The sequence below is a fragment of the Osmerus mordax genome, chromosome 1 (genome assembly GCF_038355195.1).
Source record: "Osmerus mordax isolate fOsmMor3 chromosome 1, fOsmMor3.pri, whole genome shotgun sequence".
Classification (NCBI taxonomy): domain Eukaryota; kingdom Metazoa; phylum Chordata; class Actinopteri; order Osmeriformes; family Osmeridae; genus Osmerus; species Osmerus mordax.
The window spans coordinates 4641007-4658874 of record NC_090050.1 but is presented as its reverse complement, the minus strand read 5'-3'; the positions used below and the strand labels follow the sequence as shown (position 1 = coordinate 4658874).

The 17868-nt window shown below is 41.4% G+C and overlaps 1 protein-coding gene across 3 annotated transcripts in view; it reads left to right on the top strand.

Annotated features, from left to right (window-relative positions):
* The window catches only part of bin2b (bridging integrator 2b), a 44927-nt gene that overhangs the window by 3809 nt on the left and 23250 nt on the right, over positions 1-17868 (top strand). For 2 of the 3 annotated variants that reach the window (XM_067236883.1, XM_067236875.1), the window contains exons 3-9: positions 4739-4793; positions 8853-8947; positions 13599-13694; positions 13971-14078; positions 14206-14291; positions 14509-14584; positions 14825-14907. In XM_067236883.1, coding sequence (XP_067092984.1) covers positions 4739-4793; positions 8853-8947; positions 13599-13694; positions 13971-14078; positions 14206-14291; positions 14509-14584; positions 14825-14907 — 599 coding nt within the window. Of the gene's footprint in view, positions 1-4738; positions 4794-5865; positions 5973-8852; positions 8948-13598; positions 13695-13970; positions 14079-14205; positions 14292-14508; positions 14585-14824; positions 14908-17868 lie in introns of those variants that run through there. The other variant, XM_067236890.1, reaches the window with a different exon arrangement.

Here is a 17868-nt window from a genome sequence, read left to right as displayed (position 1 = left end):
TATTATTGGGTGTGCTCAAGCCTTCGGCGAGAGCACAACCTTTGTTCTCTCACATATATATTATTATTATAATTATTATTATTTTTTTTTCTTTTTGCCCCCCTAAAACTCAGTAAATACTTGGCCTACATAGACAACGTAGGTGTCAAAAGTTTCGTCTTGGTAGCGATTGAGTTGCTTCTATTGGAATTTACGTTCCGTTGCACGGTTTAAGCGTAAGTTAAGTTTTTGTGGCGAAAAGTGAAGCTAACGGTGGCTAATTTGCTAGCCACAGTCACTGACGTTACTAACGTCACTGCGTCACTAACGTCACGAAAACACGCGTGACTACCTTTGCCAGAACATTCGTTTCACATCTGTTAACTTGGGGGATAGCTAGGCTAACTATAGCTTTACTGCAAGGCAGCTGCAGAAACGCCACAAGAAAAGAGGCCAGGGTGATAACTATTTACTCATTTTACTTTGTGATATGACACACAATTGTGATGTGTAATGTACAATATAAGCTGATATTATTAAGGAAGTACATCTACTTTCGGAAACAGTAGTCTACTATTTCACTGAAGTATTAGCATCATGACATTAGCCTGTGTTTCCCGGGCAACACATACTACAGTGGTCTATGATGTAGCGTTATCTGTTTTCAATCGTTAAAATAAACATTCCTCACATATACATTTTCGTTGTAGGATTTATTCTGACATTAGAAAACGATTTGTTGGTGAAATTACCATTACCTGTGGTTTCAAACCAGTGTAGCTCACTGCAACGCTGTAGCCTACTGTACCCGAGACACTAGTGTGAGTAGCTAACAAAAACTCCTCAGCTGTTTAAGTCAAACGGCAACAGAACATGTTCGGCACTCCCCTTACTCAAAAGTCTTTCAGTAGGGAAACTATCTGACTACTAACCTGAACTTCATTGCCACAGCCTAAACTTTGTCAATCTGTTCATGAAAATAATAAATTTCAGCCTAAACCGTACAACGGAACGTTTAATCGAATTCAACCAACGCAATCGCTATCAAGACGAACACAGCAGTAGTCTAGTACTGTACTGTAGTAGTAGAATTTACCGGGGCAGCTTCTCCACACAGGGCTATATCGCATTTTGCGTTGTTACTGACAATGATCGCTACCAGTGAGCTTTTTATGAATGAGCGATTTTCCACTAAATAAATGTCAAGCTTATTTACGTTTTTGGGGGCATATTTTCAGTTAGCAGATGGTACTGTTTGAATCGCGATTCTATCTTCTGCCGGTAAAGTCGTAGAATAATCTTCAAAGGGGGTTCTTTATTAATGAATGAATGCAATATGAGTAGGCTAAATGCCTGAAAATATCACGAGAAGGGACAACTTAAAAGGACGTTTAAGTCATAGAGATTAGGTCCATTTTAACACCGGTCTGCCAAATGTATTCGTTTTGATTCAGCCTGTCAGCTGCCTCTTGCAGGGGAAATGAGAAGACATCATATTTCATTCTACACTTCACTCGTATTTTGAGTTGTAAATGAGCAGCAAAAAAAAGATGCTTTTAAATCTATGTAATCTTTATAAATAATAAGTAGGCCCGATGCATTTTTATATAAAATATACAGACCCCTGTGCAACCGACGCAAGCAAGCACACCCTACAATTTCCCCAGAAATTGTATCCTCTCTAGTTAATTATCCAATATGAGTAGGATATGGTCTGTGTACTTTGCGGCCAATGGATTTTCGTTTTAAAATAAGAAAACCAAAATCGGGAAACGAGCTGTTTCCCGACTACCATTTAGAAATAGGAAAACAACAAAAGGAAAACAACCAATTTTCTGTTTTGATAATAGAAAACGGAAAATGAATAAACGACCCGTTATCTGATTGTCTTTGATGTGCTTAAACATGGGAATTAAAATAGTGTGTGGAAATCTTCTTTCTCAATTTTGCATAGATTTTTGTGTTGTGACCCGGAATTTGCTCCTACGAGCTTGACAGTCACATTCAGGATGTCAGCAGAGGGCACGCTGCCATTTGTATGGAAGCAAATCACAATGTTTTGAATTTTAAAAGGCATTGAATACTTAAAGATCTCGAAAGTAAATTCCGTGTTTTGCTTACATATATAAGTATATTATATACGTGTGAAATGAGTTCCTGAAAGCATGTGCAAAGCGCGAAAACCTTGCTTCAGCTCCTTCAGGCGACATGCCCCCCCAGTCTCGAACAGTAGGTCTTTGAGAACGGGTTTCTCAAGCCAGGTGGCGCATTAGACCAGGAGCTCATCTCCTGTTTCCAAAATGCATCACAAACTGCTTGAGAAAGCTGTTCTACTATGATAATTGTTGATGAAAATAAATTATGTTCAATAAGATGTACTTGTGTTTATTAGATTAGTTAGCTTGGCTGATAGAGCTGTGCTGACGGGCTTGCCTCGGTTGCACTCAAACATCGTAGTTTGACGACGACTCTTCCCCTGCACTACATCAGTGCTTGGCCCGGCATCTTCCGCATTAGCTAAGGGATGCTTTGCGTTTAGGTGGTATTTGAGACTGGAAGAACTCCTACAGTAAACTAATTACGCATAGCACAAGCAAACCAGGCGGCTTCATAGCTGCATCCATGTTAGCACGTCACGTTTGATGTGATAATTTCATACACAAGGCATACACACAGGTTCGAAGACTCATTCTCGCCCCCTACAGTGCAATTCGGCTAGATATACATCCGCGCTAAAATATCAAGGTGAAAGTCATCATTAGCTTGCGTAGTATAGACCCAGCTCCCAACCCAACTTTGAGAATAGATTAACGGCGATATTTTTTTTTATCGCCTATAAGAGTCTCAGCGCGTTAACGCCGATAACGGCCCACCACTATTAATAACACATTATTCTGTGGTGTGGTGAACTTGAAACTCGTTTTTAATTCCACTTTACAGGATCTTTAATATTGAAATTTAAACAACACCGAATTCACAGATGAATATACATTTACATTTATTCATTTAGGAGACGCTTTTATCCAAAGCGACTTCCAAGAGAGAGCTTTACAAAGTGCATAGGTCACTGATAATAACAACAAGATAGCCACAAAAACATTGCGAGTAGTCAAAACATGAAGCACACATTGTGAACAACCAAAGTAAGTGCCAAAGGGAAGAACCATAAGAGCATGTAGTTAAACAAGTTACAATTAAACAACATGAACTGCTGTAAGTGCAAGTGTACCTGTGGAAAAAAAACAAGCAACAATAATAAAACCAATATATCACAGCGAGTACAAAAATTTCAATCAGTTACCACTAACCACAAGAGCAACAAGTCTCTAAGCAAGAGTCATTGTGATCCTTGAGGAAACTAACATCGGGTCAAGCGAACCATTCCTAAGTACCGTTGTCCACCACTGGGGGGCCAGACAGGAGAAGAGCTTGTGTTGGGACCGGGCGGTCTTGAGCGGTGGGACCACCAGGCGGTTGTCTGAAGAAGACCGTAGGTGACGGGTGGGGGTGTAAGGCTGCAGGAGAGACTTGATGTAGACGGGTGCAGTCCCGTTCACTGCTCGGAAGGTCAGTACCAGGGTCTTGAATCTGATACGGGTCATGATAGGTAGCCAGTGGAGAGAGATGAGGAGCGGGGTAACATGGGAGCGTCTGGGTAGATTGTAGACCATGTGGGCCGCTGCGTTCTGAATCCTCTGAAGAGGGCGGGTTGCACATGCTGGGAGACCAGCGAGCAGCGAGTTGCAGTAGTCCAACTTGGAGAGGACAAGTGCTTGGAATAGCAGCTGGATGGAGTGCTCAGACAGGTATCTCCTGATCTTCTGGATGTTGTAGAGGGTGAATCTACACGTCCGGGAATATACATTTCAATGAAAAATAATAATAATCTGACCCAAAAATTCAAGACTCGGAAATTCAGGTTGCTCAAATTCGAGCCCCCCCCAAAAAATTCGAGCTTAAAAATTTAGAGCCTAAAAATGTCTATCTTAACAAATTTGAGCCTTATGGAACAATAGGGTCATTGTAATCAATAGGAAATCATTGTTTAAATATGATTGGTATGAAAAGGACATTGTGTTTGTGAATGATGTTATAGATGTCTGGTAACCTTTTGGAATATAAAGCTTTCTTCGACAAATATAATTTAAACTGTATTTAACAGTGTCAAGTGCGCCATAATTCCAGTGCGGTTAATACTCTTTGTGATTTACAAACACAAAGATCCCATTCTGGTGGGGTGCGGTTTATAGAAAATGCTGCTTATTTTCTGAAAATTACGGTACCCATCTATAATTCCATGAATTTGTGTGTGTGTGTGTCTCCAAATCAACTAACCCACATCTTAATCACCGGCTGCATCATGGAATGCAAATTGTATGCAAATTGCAAATTGTATCTTGTACATTTATATTTTTTGTAATATTTGTATTTTTGTATTTTTATATTGTAATTTACGGCAAGTTATATTTTATTTTATATTTAATTCTATTCTAATCCCACTTAGTACTGCTAGTTTATGTACCCTTAGTATAGATAGTCCACATATTTAAATTTTAGGTCCCTATATGTTTATTGTATGCACCTTCCTGCCAAAGCAAATTCCTTGTCTGTGCAAACTTTCATGGTGAATAAATCCCATTCTGATTCTGATGGGCATTGCGCTAGTCTTTTTAATTGGAAGACTGTAATAAATCTTCGATTTATACCAAAATTTAAACAACTATATATAAACAACTTTGTCTTTCTTTCCTACCAACAGACTGATGGGGGCAGGCTGCTAAAAGATGTACGGGCATATTTCACAGCTGTGAAAGGTAGGACCTGACCTTTATCACTCCAAAGCAGTGGTGGCTACTGACACCAAAAATTGGGGAAGGAAGAAGGAAAACCAACCCACTGCATCATGTTATTTTACAATAACTGGCTACCTATCTCTACTTTCTCATATTCATTCATTCTTTATCATATTACAACACAAATGATGAATATAAAAAAGGGCCAGATGAATGATAAGGAAAGACATATCTAATCACTGCAGGCTCTGGATGGAAATAAATGTATGTGTGTAATGTGTCACTAGAAACCAGTCAGTCCAACAATGGGTGACGTAGCACCCAGTATGTGACAGTGGGAAATTTGAAACGCTAACAACCTCCAATGGAAAAATACAGAAAATATGGAACTACTATAAACAAAGAAAGTGTGTTATGCCTGTAGGAGAGTTCCACTCACTTTACATGTTGGGAGATAAGAATTTTTATCATCCATTACATTTACTTAAAATGGACACACCTAATTACACCTAAAATACATAAAATCAATTTCTGGCAGCGGTGTTCATGGGCTGCGGGGTTATTTTATTGTATCCTTGTTCAGATTGGCCACCCATTATTTTGCTAGAGACCTTGAGTCTCCTGCTAGATGGCAACATCTAAAATTATGAGTTAAGGGGGTGGGTGGGATGTTTGTAGACCTGGGTTGCCTTCTTGGTAATGGACCAAGTATGAGGTTCTGGAGTTGCAGTTGCTTGTCTTGCTGCCCTGGATGACCACCTCAGTCAGCTTGTTTCTGTGACTAACTTGGAGGTTCCCATACCAAAAGAAAGTGTTAAAAGGTGAGAACACTCTCAGTGAGTGACTTGTAGACCATGGTCAGGGTATGTTTGCTGGCATTGCAGCTCCTCAGTTTCCTAGGGAGAGAGAGACGCTGCCTTGCCTTTTTTATGTGGTCTGAAAGGTGAGATTGTCAATGATTGTTCCTAAATATGTAAAGTGACTGACTCACTTTCTGCCCCATCATGGTAACTGGCTTGAAGACAGGCCCTATGCTGCCTGCTCCTATCCTACCTCCCAGACACAGCTGCCTGGTCATAATGACATAAAGGTCAAGAAGTTGCCGTCTAACTAGGGTTGCAAAATTCCGGGAATATTCAAAGTTGGAAACTTTCCACGGGAATTAACGGGAATTAACAGGAATAAACTGGAAGTTTTGGGGTAATTTAACTGCATTTACCTTGTCATAAGCAGACATGCATGCAAACATTTATATACAACTTTTGTGTGGACATACATACATCCTACTCTCACTGCTGTAAAAAGTTAGTCTACTGTATACAAATAAACTTGGTATTAAAATGAACATGGCTTCAGTTTACCAAGTAATCAATATTCTAGGTAATGACAGTGTTGGGAAAGCTCACTTTCTACATGAACTAGTTCAGTTCATAGTTATTTATTTTTTAACTAAGTTCACAGCTCCAAAAATGTCTATGTTGCGAGCTATACTTGAAATCTCTGTCTGCAATACCGCTCTTGGCCTCTACGCAATTCGGCGCTCTCACACTTGCCAGGCATAGGGCTGAAACGTTCAGACACAACACTGATGATAAAGACGTTCAAAAACAATAAAACGTTTTACGTTTAGGTTTATGTTTCTGGCAGACAATGTTCCCAACCAGCTGCATTGAAGGTCCAGCTGAGCTAGGCGTGCATAGTCTTGTTCTCAACTACATTGAAGTTCCCTGTTATGCGTTTGCAAAAAAACTTTGGCACGTTTTTTTTGTGTTCAGAAACAATTGATATTTCGCTAGGAACAGAAACAAAGCCAGCTGTTACTGACAATCGATACTTAGCTTTCTTTACTTGTGCCTATTTTAATTGGATAGCAGGTGTACAGCAATGTTTGTATAGGGTTACAATGATTGGTTGTAACATTCATGAACGTTTTTGCCTCTCCTGCGATGTTTTACTTGTGGCTCTGTAATACTATTTTACTTGATTGACTTGATCAGTCAAAACAGGCCAGTACCTGGAGGACAAGAATATGTGGGAAGAAAATTGAATTGGCTGGTAAAGACATTTAGAGGTATTAATTTGTATAAAATGCAAATTCTAATCGTATTAGTGATTTGTTACACTAGTACATAGTGCCTGTGATAAAATTGGTGGCACAGGCACACAGATTCCTGGAATTATAGATAGATAGTGCAGTTCAAGTCATGCAGCTGGTGATGACATTTCTTGTCAGTGATTTTGGTACCTATATTTCTCAGATCACAATTGAAATTCTTTGTCATGACTGAAGTACTTATTCAACCTCCACATTCTAGTCAAAATTGCCAATGCTGTGGTATCCTACATTCATGCAAATTATTATGTAGCCTTCATTTGTCTGCCTTGTCCTACGTTATAAATTGCTTATGTTATGTTGATCAAAATGTACTATATTGGTTCTCTGTTAAATTGTCTTACCAGTACAAACATTTAGTTAATAAGTCATTACATGCACAATGGTTGTCATAATTGTAGACCTAAATCACCATACAGCGCTTGTACATTTGCAATGTGCTGGCAGTTTTGACATCAGTAAATTTATTTAACAATTCACTGATCTATATATCTGAAAGTATATCCACTTTACAGTGTTTACCACAGAATAAAGTTCTATGTGTGGTGGTAGGCAGGGGCGGAGCCAGATGTTAGTAAACATTAGTGGCTTAGCCCAAACCTAGGTCCTAGTGTCGGTTTGATGTGAGTGTAGTTAGGGACTTCAACAAGTAATGCGAGCTGGCAGAGCGCGCAAGCAAAACATTTTAGCATTAATTTGAGCGCAAAATATTTTTTGAGCTTTATGTAGTCTAATATAAACATTACGTTAGACTCATATTGTTATATTTAACTATATTTACATCAGGGTTGGTTGCTCCTTCCATGCTTGTTTGTTTACCGTTCTTCGTTCTTGTCTTATGATAGTGAGGTTTCAGATGCTGATTCACCTAATGCCAGATTAGTACCTTAACCACCAGTATTTCCTCTGTGCGAGCTAAATGTGCACCTGTATTACAGTGCATCCGGAAAATAGGCCAAAGAGTTACATCTTTGTTTCATCAGACCAGAGATTGTTGTTTCTCATTGTCTGAGAGTCCTTCAGGTGCCTTTTGGCAAACTCCTGGCAGGCTGTCATGTGCCTTTAACTGAGGAGTGGCTTCCTTCTGGCCACTCTATCATACAGGCCTAATTGGTGGAGTGCTGTAGAGATGGTTTTCCTTCTGGAAGGTTCTCCTCTCTTCACAGAGCAATGCTGGGGCTCTGTTAGTGACCATTGGGTTCTTGATCACCTTCCTGACTAAGGCCCTTTTCCTCTGATCACTCAGTTTGGCTGGGCGGCCAACTTTAGGAAGAATCCTGGTGGTTCAAAACATCTTCCATTTATGGATGATGGAGGCCACTGTGCCCATTGGGACCCTTCCATGCTGCATACATTTTTCTGTACCCTTCCCCAGATCTGTGCCTCGATACAATCCTGTCTTGGAGGTCTACAGAAAATTCGTTGGACTTAATGGCTTGGTTTATGCTCTGACATGCACTGTCAACTGTAAGACCGTATATAGACAGGTGTGTGCCATTCCAAATGATGTCCACTTCACTGAATTTACCACAGGTGGACTCCAATTAAGTTGTAGAAATATCAAGGATGATCAGTGGAAACAGGAAGCACCAGAGCTCAATTTTGAGTGTCATGTCAAAGGCTGTGAATACTTACATATACATACATGTTACATGTACATGTGATTTTCTTTTTTTTATATATATAGATTTGCAGAAATTCGCCCAAAATATTTTTTCACCTTATCATTATGGGGTATTTTGTGTAGAATTTTGAGGGAAAAAATGCATTTAATCCATTTGGGAATATGGCTGTAACATAACTTGGAAAAAGTGAAGTGCTGTGAATACTTTCCGGATGCACTGTATACTTGTAGCAAACATTTTCTTGTAGCAACAGTCATCATGTGCCATTCTAAAGCAAAAATAATTCCTTGAAAGACTTTTAAGTCTTTGATTAGCCATTTTCTCCTAATTTCTTTTCCACAGCAATGCACGAATCATCCAAGCGTCTGTCCCAGACGTTAAAGGATGTGTACGAACCAGAGTGGCAAGGAGGAGAAGACCTACCCATCATTATGGATGTAAGCTGTGGATCTCTTCTCCCTTGTTTTCTACTTCACTTGAATGTCTTTCATTCTTATACAGTTTGAAAAGCCAAATGCAAACCAAGACACAGGCATTTGGGGAGAAAGGCATAAATGTAGGGGGAACCTGAAACTTGAATTGTTGTCTTTGAAGTTTTTACAGCCTTATGGTTCATGTCAGTCTCACACAGTAACGTTTGTTTATTTTTTATGTAAAATGTGTTAAACATATTTGTGTGGTGTACTTTTCAACAAACAAATTACTAGGGCTGCAACTAACGATTATTTTAATAATCGATTAATCTGTTGATTCTTTTTTTGATTAACCCTTGTGTTATCTTCGGGTCATTCTGACCCATCAGTCATTGTAACCAGGGTTCTAAATGAACTTTTTTGATCACCAGCCAATTTCTGATTCTGATTTCTGATTGGCTGGTAACTTTAGAAAGTTACCAGCCAATCAGAATTTCCACTAGCCAACTAATTCTTTCTGGTGAAAATAAGAACAATTATGAGTTTCCCTGAATGCATTTGATCATTTTATTAACATTGTTGGCATGAAAAACACAGAAAATGAAGAAAAATGAAGCACAGAAGTATGATGCAAGGGTATGTGAAATCACCAATACGTAAGGACACGATTTATTGTAAATGGCTAAAACGTCCATTCGCGTCATGAGATTGACTCCTGCCCATGCATTTACAGAAACGTCTTGTCCTAAGCAGGCATTAATTAAACTGACCTAATATACTCTTTATTAAGAACAGTGTATTACACTAGACTGTGTCAGTAAGCAACATAATTTTTCTTATGCGTAGACTACATGCGGCAATCCTTACAAAACATGACAACATTTTCATTGTCAAACACAAGCCATTCCCGACCCGTCGGCCATTTGGCATTACATTTTCTTTTCTTCGTTTCTCTAGTGCTATCAATTCCTCATCCCCTGCCTCGTTCCTCTTCTCGCCCCCAGAAGTTTGTCCTAACCACCGCCGCATTAAGTTACCTCCTATGATCCGCTATGCTTCGTTTGACTTCTTCCTTGTGTTTTCTGGTGGACGCTCCGTTCGTTTCCACGGTTTATCGCGCCGGTTTCACTTCAACTGCGCGCAGCCAATGGGCGTATAAAACGTTATCACGTAGCATTACGGCACAGTGTTCATGGGAAACTTAGGAAGTACTGCCAGGGAGATAATGACCGAGAACCATGCCGAGAACAGAGCCTTATGTATCATTCATCTAGTGCCTCATGTATCACTGGCCAAACTGGCTAGTGAGTTTTTATTAACACCCGCCAAAATGAATTTTAACCCGCATTTGGCGGGTGTTAATTTAGAACCCTGATTGTAACCCACCGTCGTATTGCAACAACTTTACCGCATACAAAAACAAAGTGAAGCATTTTCTTTTAACCGTTGGGCTGTCTCAGACCCCCCACATCGCGAAGGTTAAAAGAAAATACTTTTTATTTGTTTTTGTATTGGGTAAAATTGGGTAAACACAACGATGGTTCGTTGTGAACCTTTGGGTCATTTGACCTGAAGGCAGCACAAGGGTTAATCAATGATTCAAATAAAAATTGGGCTCAAGCCTTCGGCGAGCACAACCATTGTTCTCTCCCATATATATTTATTATTATTTTCCCACTGTAGGGGGTTAAATATTGGCCAAACAACCAAAACGAATTCCCCTATGGTTTAAAGGAAGATGGAAAACTGAACGGAGTATTAGCATGAACCAAATAATGCCAATACCAATGTAATTACAGTTACTCGACTCTATGGGTTAAATCAGAGCAAGAATGGTCAAAGTAAGGTCAAAATTACATATGCATTTAATAACATTGCAAATGAATGAAATCAATTACACGGCAAACATGTTACAAAATGAAAGCTTTAAATCTTAACTACATTTACATTTATGCATTTAGCAGACGTTTTATCCAAAGCGACTTCCAAGAGAGAGCTTTACAAAAGTGCATGGGTCACTGATCATAACAACGAGATAGCCCCAAACATTGCGGGCAGCCAAAACATGAAGCATAAATTGTGAAAAAAAAATAAGTGCCAAAGGGAAAAACCATAAGAGCATGCAGTCAAACAAGTTACAAATAAACAACATGAACCTCAAAAAGTGCAAGAGTGAACCTGTAGAAAAGCAATCAACAGTAAAATATTTCACAGCGAGTACAGGAATTTAAATTCGTTACAACTAACCAACAATAGCAACAAGTCTCTCAATACGAGTCATTGTGATCCTGGAAGAAACTAACATCAGGTCCAGCCAAGCATTCCTAAGTACCGTTGTACTACCTACTCTACCATGATCATTGTAAATCAGAGAGAAAGCAAGAGGTGAGCAAGGAGTAGGACAGTAGGACAAGGGAGAGCTGAGGAGAAAGTTTCAGGAGATGAAGAAACAACAGAACAATGCAGTACAATTCCCTTTATACACAAGGACAACCCTTAATACACAAGGACAACTTTCCATCCATCCATCATCTTCCGCTTGTCTGGGGGTCGGGTCGCGGGGGCAGCAACCTAAGCAGGGAGGCCCAGACTTTCCTCTCCCCGGCCACTTCCACCAGCTCTTCCTGGGGGACCCCGAGGCGTTCCCAGGCCAGCCGAGAGACATAGTCCCTCCAGCGTGTCCTGGGTCTTCCCCGGGGCCTCTTCCCAGTGGGACGTGCCCAGAACACCTCACCAGGGAGGCGTCCAGGAGGCATCCTTATCAGATGCCCGAGCCACCTCAACTGGCCCCTCTCGACGCGGAGGAGCAGCGGTTCTACTCTGAGCCCCTCCCGGATGACCGAGCTTCTCACCCTATCTCTAAGGGAGAGCCCGGACACCCTGCGGAGAAAACTCATTTCGGCCGCTTGTATCCGCGATCTCGTTCTTTCGGTCACTACCCACAGTTCGTGACCATAGGTGAGGGTAGGAACGTAGATCGACTGGTAAATAGAGAGCTTCGCCTTTCGACTCAGCTCCTTCTTCACCACAACGGACCGATGCAGAGCCCGCATCACTGCGGACGCCGCACCGATCCGCCTGTCGATCTCGCGCTCCATCCTTCCCTCACTCGTGAACAAGACCCCGAGATACTTGAACTCCTCCGCTTGGGACAAGATCTCCTCCCCGACCCGGAGATTGCACTCCACCTTTTTCCGGTCGATAACCATGGCCTCAGATTTGGAGGTGCTGATTCCCATCCCAGCCGCTTCGCATTCGGTTGCGAACAGCTCCAGTGAGAGCTGGAGGTCACGGCCCGATGAAGCCAACAGGACCACATCATCCGCAAAAAGCAGCGACCCGATCCTGAGGTCCCCAAACCGGACCCCCTCAACGCCCTGGCTGCGCCTAGAAATTCTGTCCATATAAGTTATGAACAGAATCGGTGACAAAGGGCAGCCCTGGCGGAGTCCAACCCTCACCGGGAACAAGTTCGACTTACTACCGGCAATGCGGACCAAACTCTGGCACCGGTCGTACAGGGACCGAACAGCCCCGATCAGGGAGTCCGGTACCCCGTACTCCCGGAGCACCCCCCACATGAGCTCCCGAGGGACACGGTCGAACGCCTTTTCCAAATCCACAAAACATGTGTAGGCTGGTTGGGCGAACTCCCATGCACCCTCCAGAACCCTGCCGAGGGTATAGAGCTGGTCCACAGTTCCACGGCCAGGACGAAAACCACATTGCTCCTCCTGAATCCAAGGTTCGACAATCCGACGGACCCTCCTCTCCAGCACCCCTGAATAGACTTTCCCAGGGAGGCTGAGGAGTGTGATCCCCCTAAAGTTGGAGCACACCCTCCGGTCCCCCTTTTTAAAGAGGGGAACCACCACCCCGGTCTGCCAGTCCAGAGGCACTGTCCCTGATGTCCACGCGATGTTGCAGAGTCGTGCCAACCAAGACAGCCCTACAACATCCAGAGCCTTAAGGAACTCCGGGCGGACCTCATCCACCCCAGGGGCCTTGCCACCGCGGAGCTTTTCAACCACCTCGGCGACCTCAGCCCCAGAGATAGAAGGGCCCCCCCCAATGTCCCCAGACTCTGCCTCCACGTCGGAACGCGTGTTGGTGGGATTAAGGAGGTCTTCAAAGTAGGACAACCAATCAGTCCAAATCCTGAATGGGGTGTGAGAGCCATCAAGTTGAGACCATCCAGAAACTCCCGACTTTAGCATATGAGAGGTGGGGGCAAGTTTGACACCCAGCCTTACACCACCCCTAAGGATCCCTAAATATTTGGACTACGTAGACGACGCAAGTGTCAAAATGTTCGTCTTGGTCCCAATTGCGTTGCTTGTATAGGGATTTACATTCCGTTGCACGGTTTAGGCTGAACCAAGCCCTCAGCATTAGTACCGTAGCTAAAAGTCTAGGAGTTTTTTTTGTTGCTCTGCGCTCAACTCTAAAAAAAGAAATAATACTCACATCTCCGCGACCTATTTAGTGGCTTAATAGTCGCGCAACACAACAAATCGATAATGAAATTCGTTGCCAACTCTTTTAATAAACGAATGTTATCGATTTTATCGATTCGTTGTTGCAGCCCTACAAATTACGTTTGCATCCTAAAAAGTGTCTCTGGTGATATCATGACTAATGCATTCTGGTGATACCTGACCATCATTTTGTTAAGAGTGAAGATCTTCTTTGGAACGACTATGAAGAGAAACTAGCTGACCAGATCGTGCACACCATGGAGAATTATAACAGCCAGTTTCCTGAGGTCAAGGTACATTTACATTTAGTCATTTTAGCAGATGCTCTTATCCAGAGCAACTTACAGTAAGTACAGGGACATTCCCCCTGAGGCAAGTAGGGTGAAGTGCCTTGCCCAAGGACACAGTCATTTGTGCACGGCTGGGTATCGAACCGGCAACCTTCTGATTACTCAATATTATTACATCTGTTGATTACTGTATGTCCCCTGATTGACCACTAAGATAACAATACTTTTCTATAGGAATTATAATTGTTTGCATAGACTTTTTATACCTTTGTCTCTCAGGAGCGCATGGCCAAACGGGGTCGCAAGCTGGTGGATTACGACTCCTCGCGCCACCACTTGGAAGCGCTCCAAAGTGCCAAAAAAAAAGACGATGGGAAAATAGCCAAGGTATTGTAACTCCAGGGTTTTCAGTACTTGCATACATGAATAGGAATTCCTTCTGCTATTTTTTGGTGAAGCTATTTGAAAGTGTCAGTAAATAAAGTTATTTTATATTGCTTTTCTGTGTGATCAGGCAGAGGAGGAGTTCAACAAAGTACAGAGAGTCTTTGAGGAAATCAACAAAGAACTAAGAGAGGAGCTTCCGGTTCTCTATCAGAGGTAAAAGTATGCTGGTTTACAGCTAACGATCATAAAGGCTACTTTCCATCAAGATCCAGGTAACCTTATGTAACATGATGTAGCCCATCATCCCTATCCCATCATCACCTAGAATAAAAAGATGTTATAAAACACACCTGTGCATGGTTTGTATCCATCGAAATAGCAGTGCTATGAATGTAAGTTTATCTAAATATATTTTTGTGTGAAACATTAGCCGGATTGGATGCTACGTGACCGTATTTCAAAACATCTCCAACCTGAGGGACGTCTTCTACAAGGAGATGAGCGTGGTAAGAAAACCACCTTTACAATTTTATGAACATGGATCATCTCAAGAAAAGCAAAATCAAGATATTTGCAGTGCAATGCATATTATTTATGCATTGCATAATCTTTTCATTTACAGATATACATTTGAGTATGTACTGTATTCATATTTAGTTTATAGTGTCTTCTTTTTCAAATCACAAATCACTGCATGAAAACAGCCTATAAGCATAAAAGGTGATGCAGCATGCTTCTCTTTTCAGCTGAACCATGAGCTATACAATGTGATAAAGAAACTTGATTCTCAGCATTCAGGGAAAGCCTTTATCATCAAAGGCCTCAACAGGTAGGTCTGCCAAGTTCACACACCACCTTGTGGGTACTTCATAAACGGTTAGCTGTTAGGGCCGAAGGTTTCTTCTGGTTAACCATCTAAAATCTGCATAAAAGTTTAGAATCTAAATATGAAGTTTAATTGGGTGTGCTTTGCCTTTGGCAAGGGCACAACATTTGTTCTCTCACATATATCTTATTGGGTGTGCTTTGCCTTCAGCAAGGGCACAACCTTTGTTCTCTCACATATATATTATTGGGTGTGCTCAAGCCTTCGGCGAGAGCACAACCTTTGTTCTCTCACATATATATTATATGTTTTTTTTTTTTTTTTGTTTTGCCCCCCTAAAACATAGACAACGTAGGTGTGAAAAGTTTTGTCTTGATAGCGATTGAGTTGCTTCTATTAGAATTTACGTTCCGTTGCATGGTTTAAGCTTAAGTTAAGTTTTTGTGGCGAAAAGTGAAGCTAACGGTGGCTAATTTGCTAGCCATAGTCACTGACGTTACTAACGTCACTGCGTCACTAACGTCACTGCGTCACTAACGTCACGAAAACACGCGTGACTACCTTTGCCAGAACATTCGTTTAGCATCTGTTAACTTGGGGGATAGCTAGGCTAACTATAGCTTTACTGCAAGGCAGCTGCAGAAACGCCACAAGAAAAGAGGCCAGGGTGATAACTATTTACTCATTTTACTTTGTGATATGACACACAATTGTGATGTGTAATGTACAATATAAGCTGATATTATTAAGGAAGTACATCTACTTTCGGAAACAGTAGTCTACTATTTCACTGAAGTATTAGCATCATGACATTAGCCTGTGTTGCCCGGGCAACACATACTACAGTGGTCTATGATGTAGCGTTATCTGTTTTCAATCGTTAAAATAAACATTCCTCACATATACATTTTCGTTGTAGGATTTATTCTGACATTAGAAAACGATTTGTTGGTGAAATTACCATTACCTGTGGTTTCAAACCAGTGTAGCTCACTGCAACGCTGTAGCTTACGCGAGACACACTACTGTACAAAAACATCTACACTAAACAGCTGTTTAGGAAGTCAAACGGCGACAGAACATGTTCGGTACTCCCCTTACTTAAATCAAAAGTCTATCTAACTACTAACCTGAACTTCATTGCCACAGCCTAAACGTTGTCAATCTGTTCATGAAAATAATTAATTTCAGCTTAAACCGTACAACGGAACGTTAAATCCAATTCAACCAACGCAATCGCTACCAAGACGAACACAGCAGTAGTCTAGTACTGTACCGTAGTACTAGTAGTACAATTTACCGGGGCAGCTTCTCCACACAGGGCTATATCGCATTTTGCGTTGTTACTGACAATGATCGCTACCAGTGAGCTTTTTATGAATGAGCGATTTTCCACTGAATAAATGTCAAGCTTATTTACGTTTTGGGGGCATATTTTCAGTTAGCAGATGGTACTGTTTGAATCGCGATTCCATCTTCTACTGCCGGGTAACGTCGTAGAATAATCTCCAAAGGGGGTTCTTTATTAATGAATGAATGCAATGAGTAGGCTAAATGCCTGAAAATATCATGAGAAGGGAAAAACTTAAAATGACGTTTAAATCATAGAGATTAGGTCAATTTTTACACCGGTCTGCCAAATTTATTCGTTTTGTTTCAACGATGAGGCTGCCTCTTGCAGGGGAAATGAGAAGACATCTATTTCATTCTACACTTCACTCGTATTTTCAGTTGTAAATGAGCAGCAAAAAAAATGCTTTTAAATCTATGTCATCTTTATAAATAATAAGTATGCATTTTTATATAAAATATACAGAAATATCAGTTGTAAAAATGTCATTCAAAAACGGACCCCTGTGCAACCGACGCAAGCAAGCACACCCTACAATTTCCCCAGACATTGTACCCTCTCTAGTTATTATTATTTTCCCACCCCTAAGGATCAGTCAATATTTGGACTACATAGACAACAACGGTGTCAAAATGTTCGTCTTGGTCACGATTGCGTTGCTTCTATTGGGATTTACGTTCCGTTGCACGGTTTAGGTTTTAGTTTTTGTGGCGAAAGTGAAGCTAACGGTGGCTAACTTGCTAGCCACAGTCACTAGAGTCACGAAAACACGCGTGACCACCTAAACACGTGTGACTACCTGTAGCGGAACATTAGTTTAGCAGCTCCAGAGAATGTCTAATATATTAAACAGGCTCTGAGCAGCTCGTTAACTTCTGGGAGATATGGCTAGGCTTTACCTAAAACGGCAGACAGCTGCAGAAACACCACAAGCAAAAAAGCTAGGCTGATAACTATTTACTATTTTAATTTGTGATGTGAAATGTAATGTACAATATGAGCGGATATAATTAAGAAGTACATCTACTTTCGGAAACAGTAGTCTACTATTTTACTGATGCGTTAGCTAGCTATCATGACATTAGCCTCTGTTGCCCGGGCGACACATACGACAGCGGTCTGTGATGCAGGGCCGGCCCAAGGCATAAGCGAACTAAGCGGCTGCTTAGGGCCCCCGTGGCCACCAGAGGGCCCCCAAGAGCACATGAAATTACAGTTTGATGTACCGTGTTTCTTCGCTGCACCAAAAATGTACATTGTGTAATAAACGCCGCCCCAGAAATACGGTAGGAGTAGCATGTCCTGAAATACCTAGTAGCAGAATGTGATTTTAATGAACATTCTCTTGTGTTGCACTAGGAGTACACTGTTAGCTAAATACGTTTCAAATATCACATCAACATACCTTACCTGGCAAATTAGTATAGCTAGCTAGAGACTAGCTGTTAAGCTGCATAGAAGGGAAGCTTATGAAAAAATTGCCAGAAAACGGAATAGCAGTCTAGCCTATTTATTGAAAGAACTGGAGAAGCACCTGTGCTCTTTTGTTAGCAAGCTTGTTTACAGGCTACAGTAGGTAGTCTAGGTGTTTTCGCTATCTAGCTGTTCTTGTA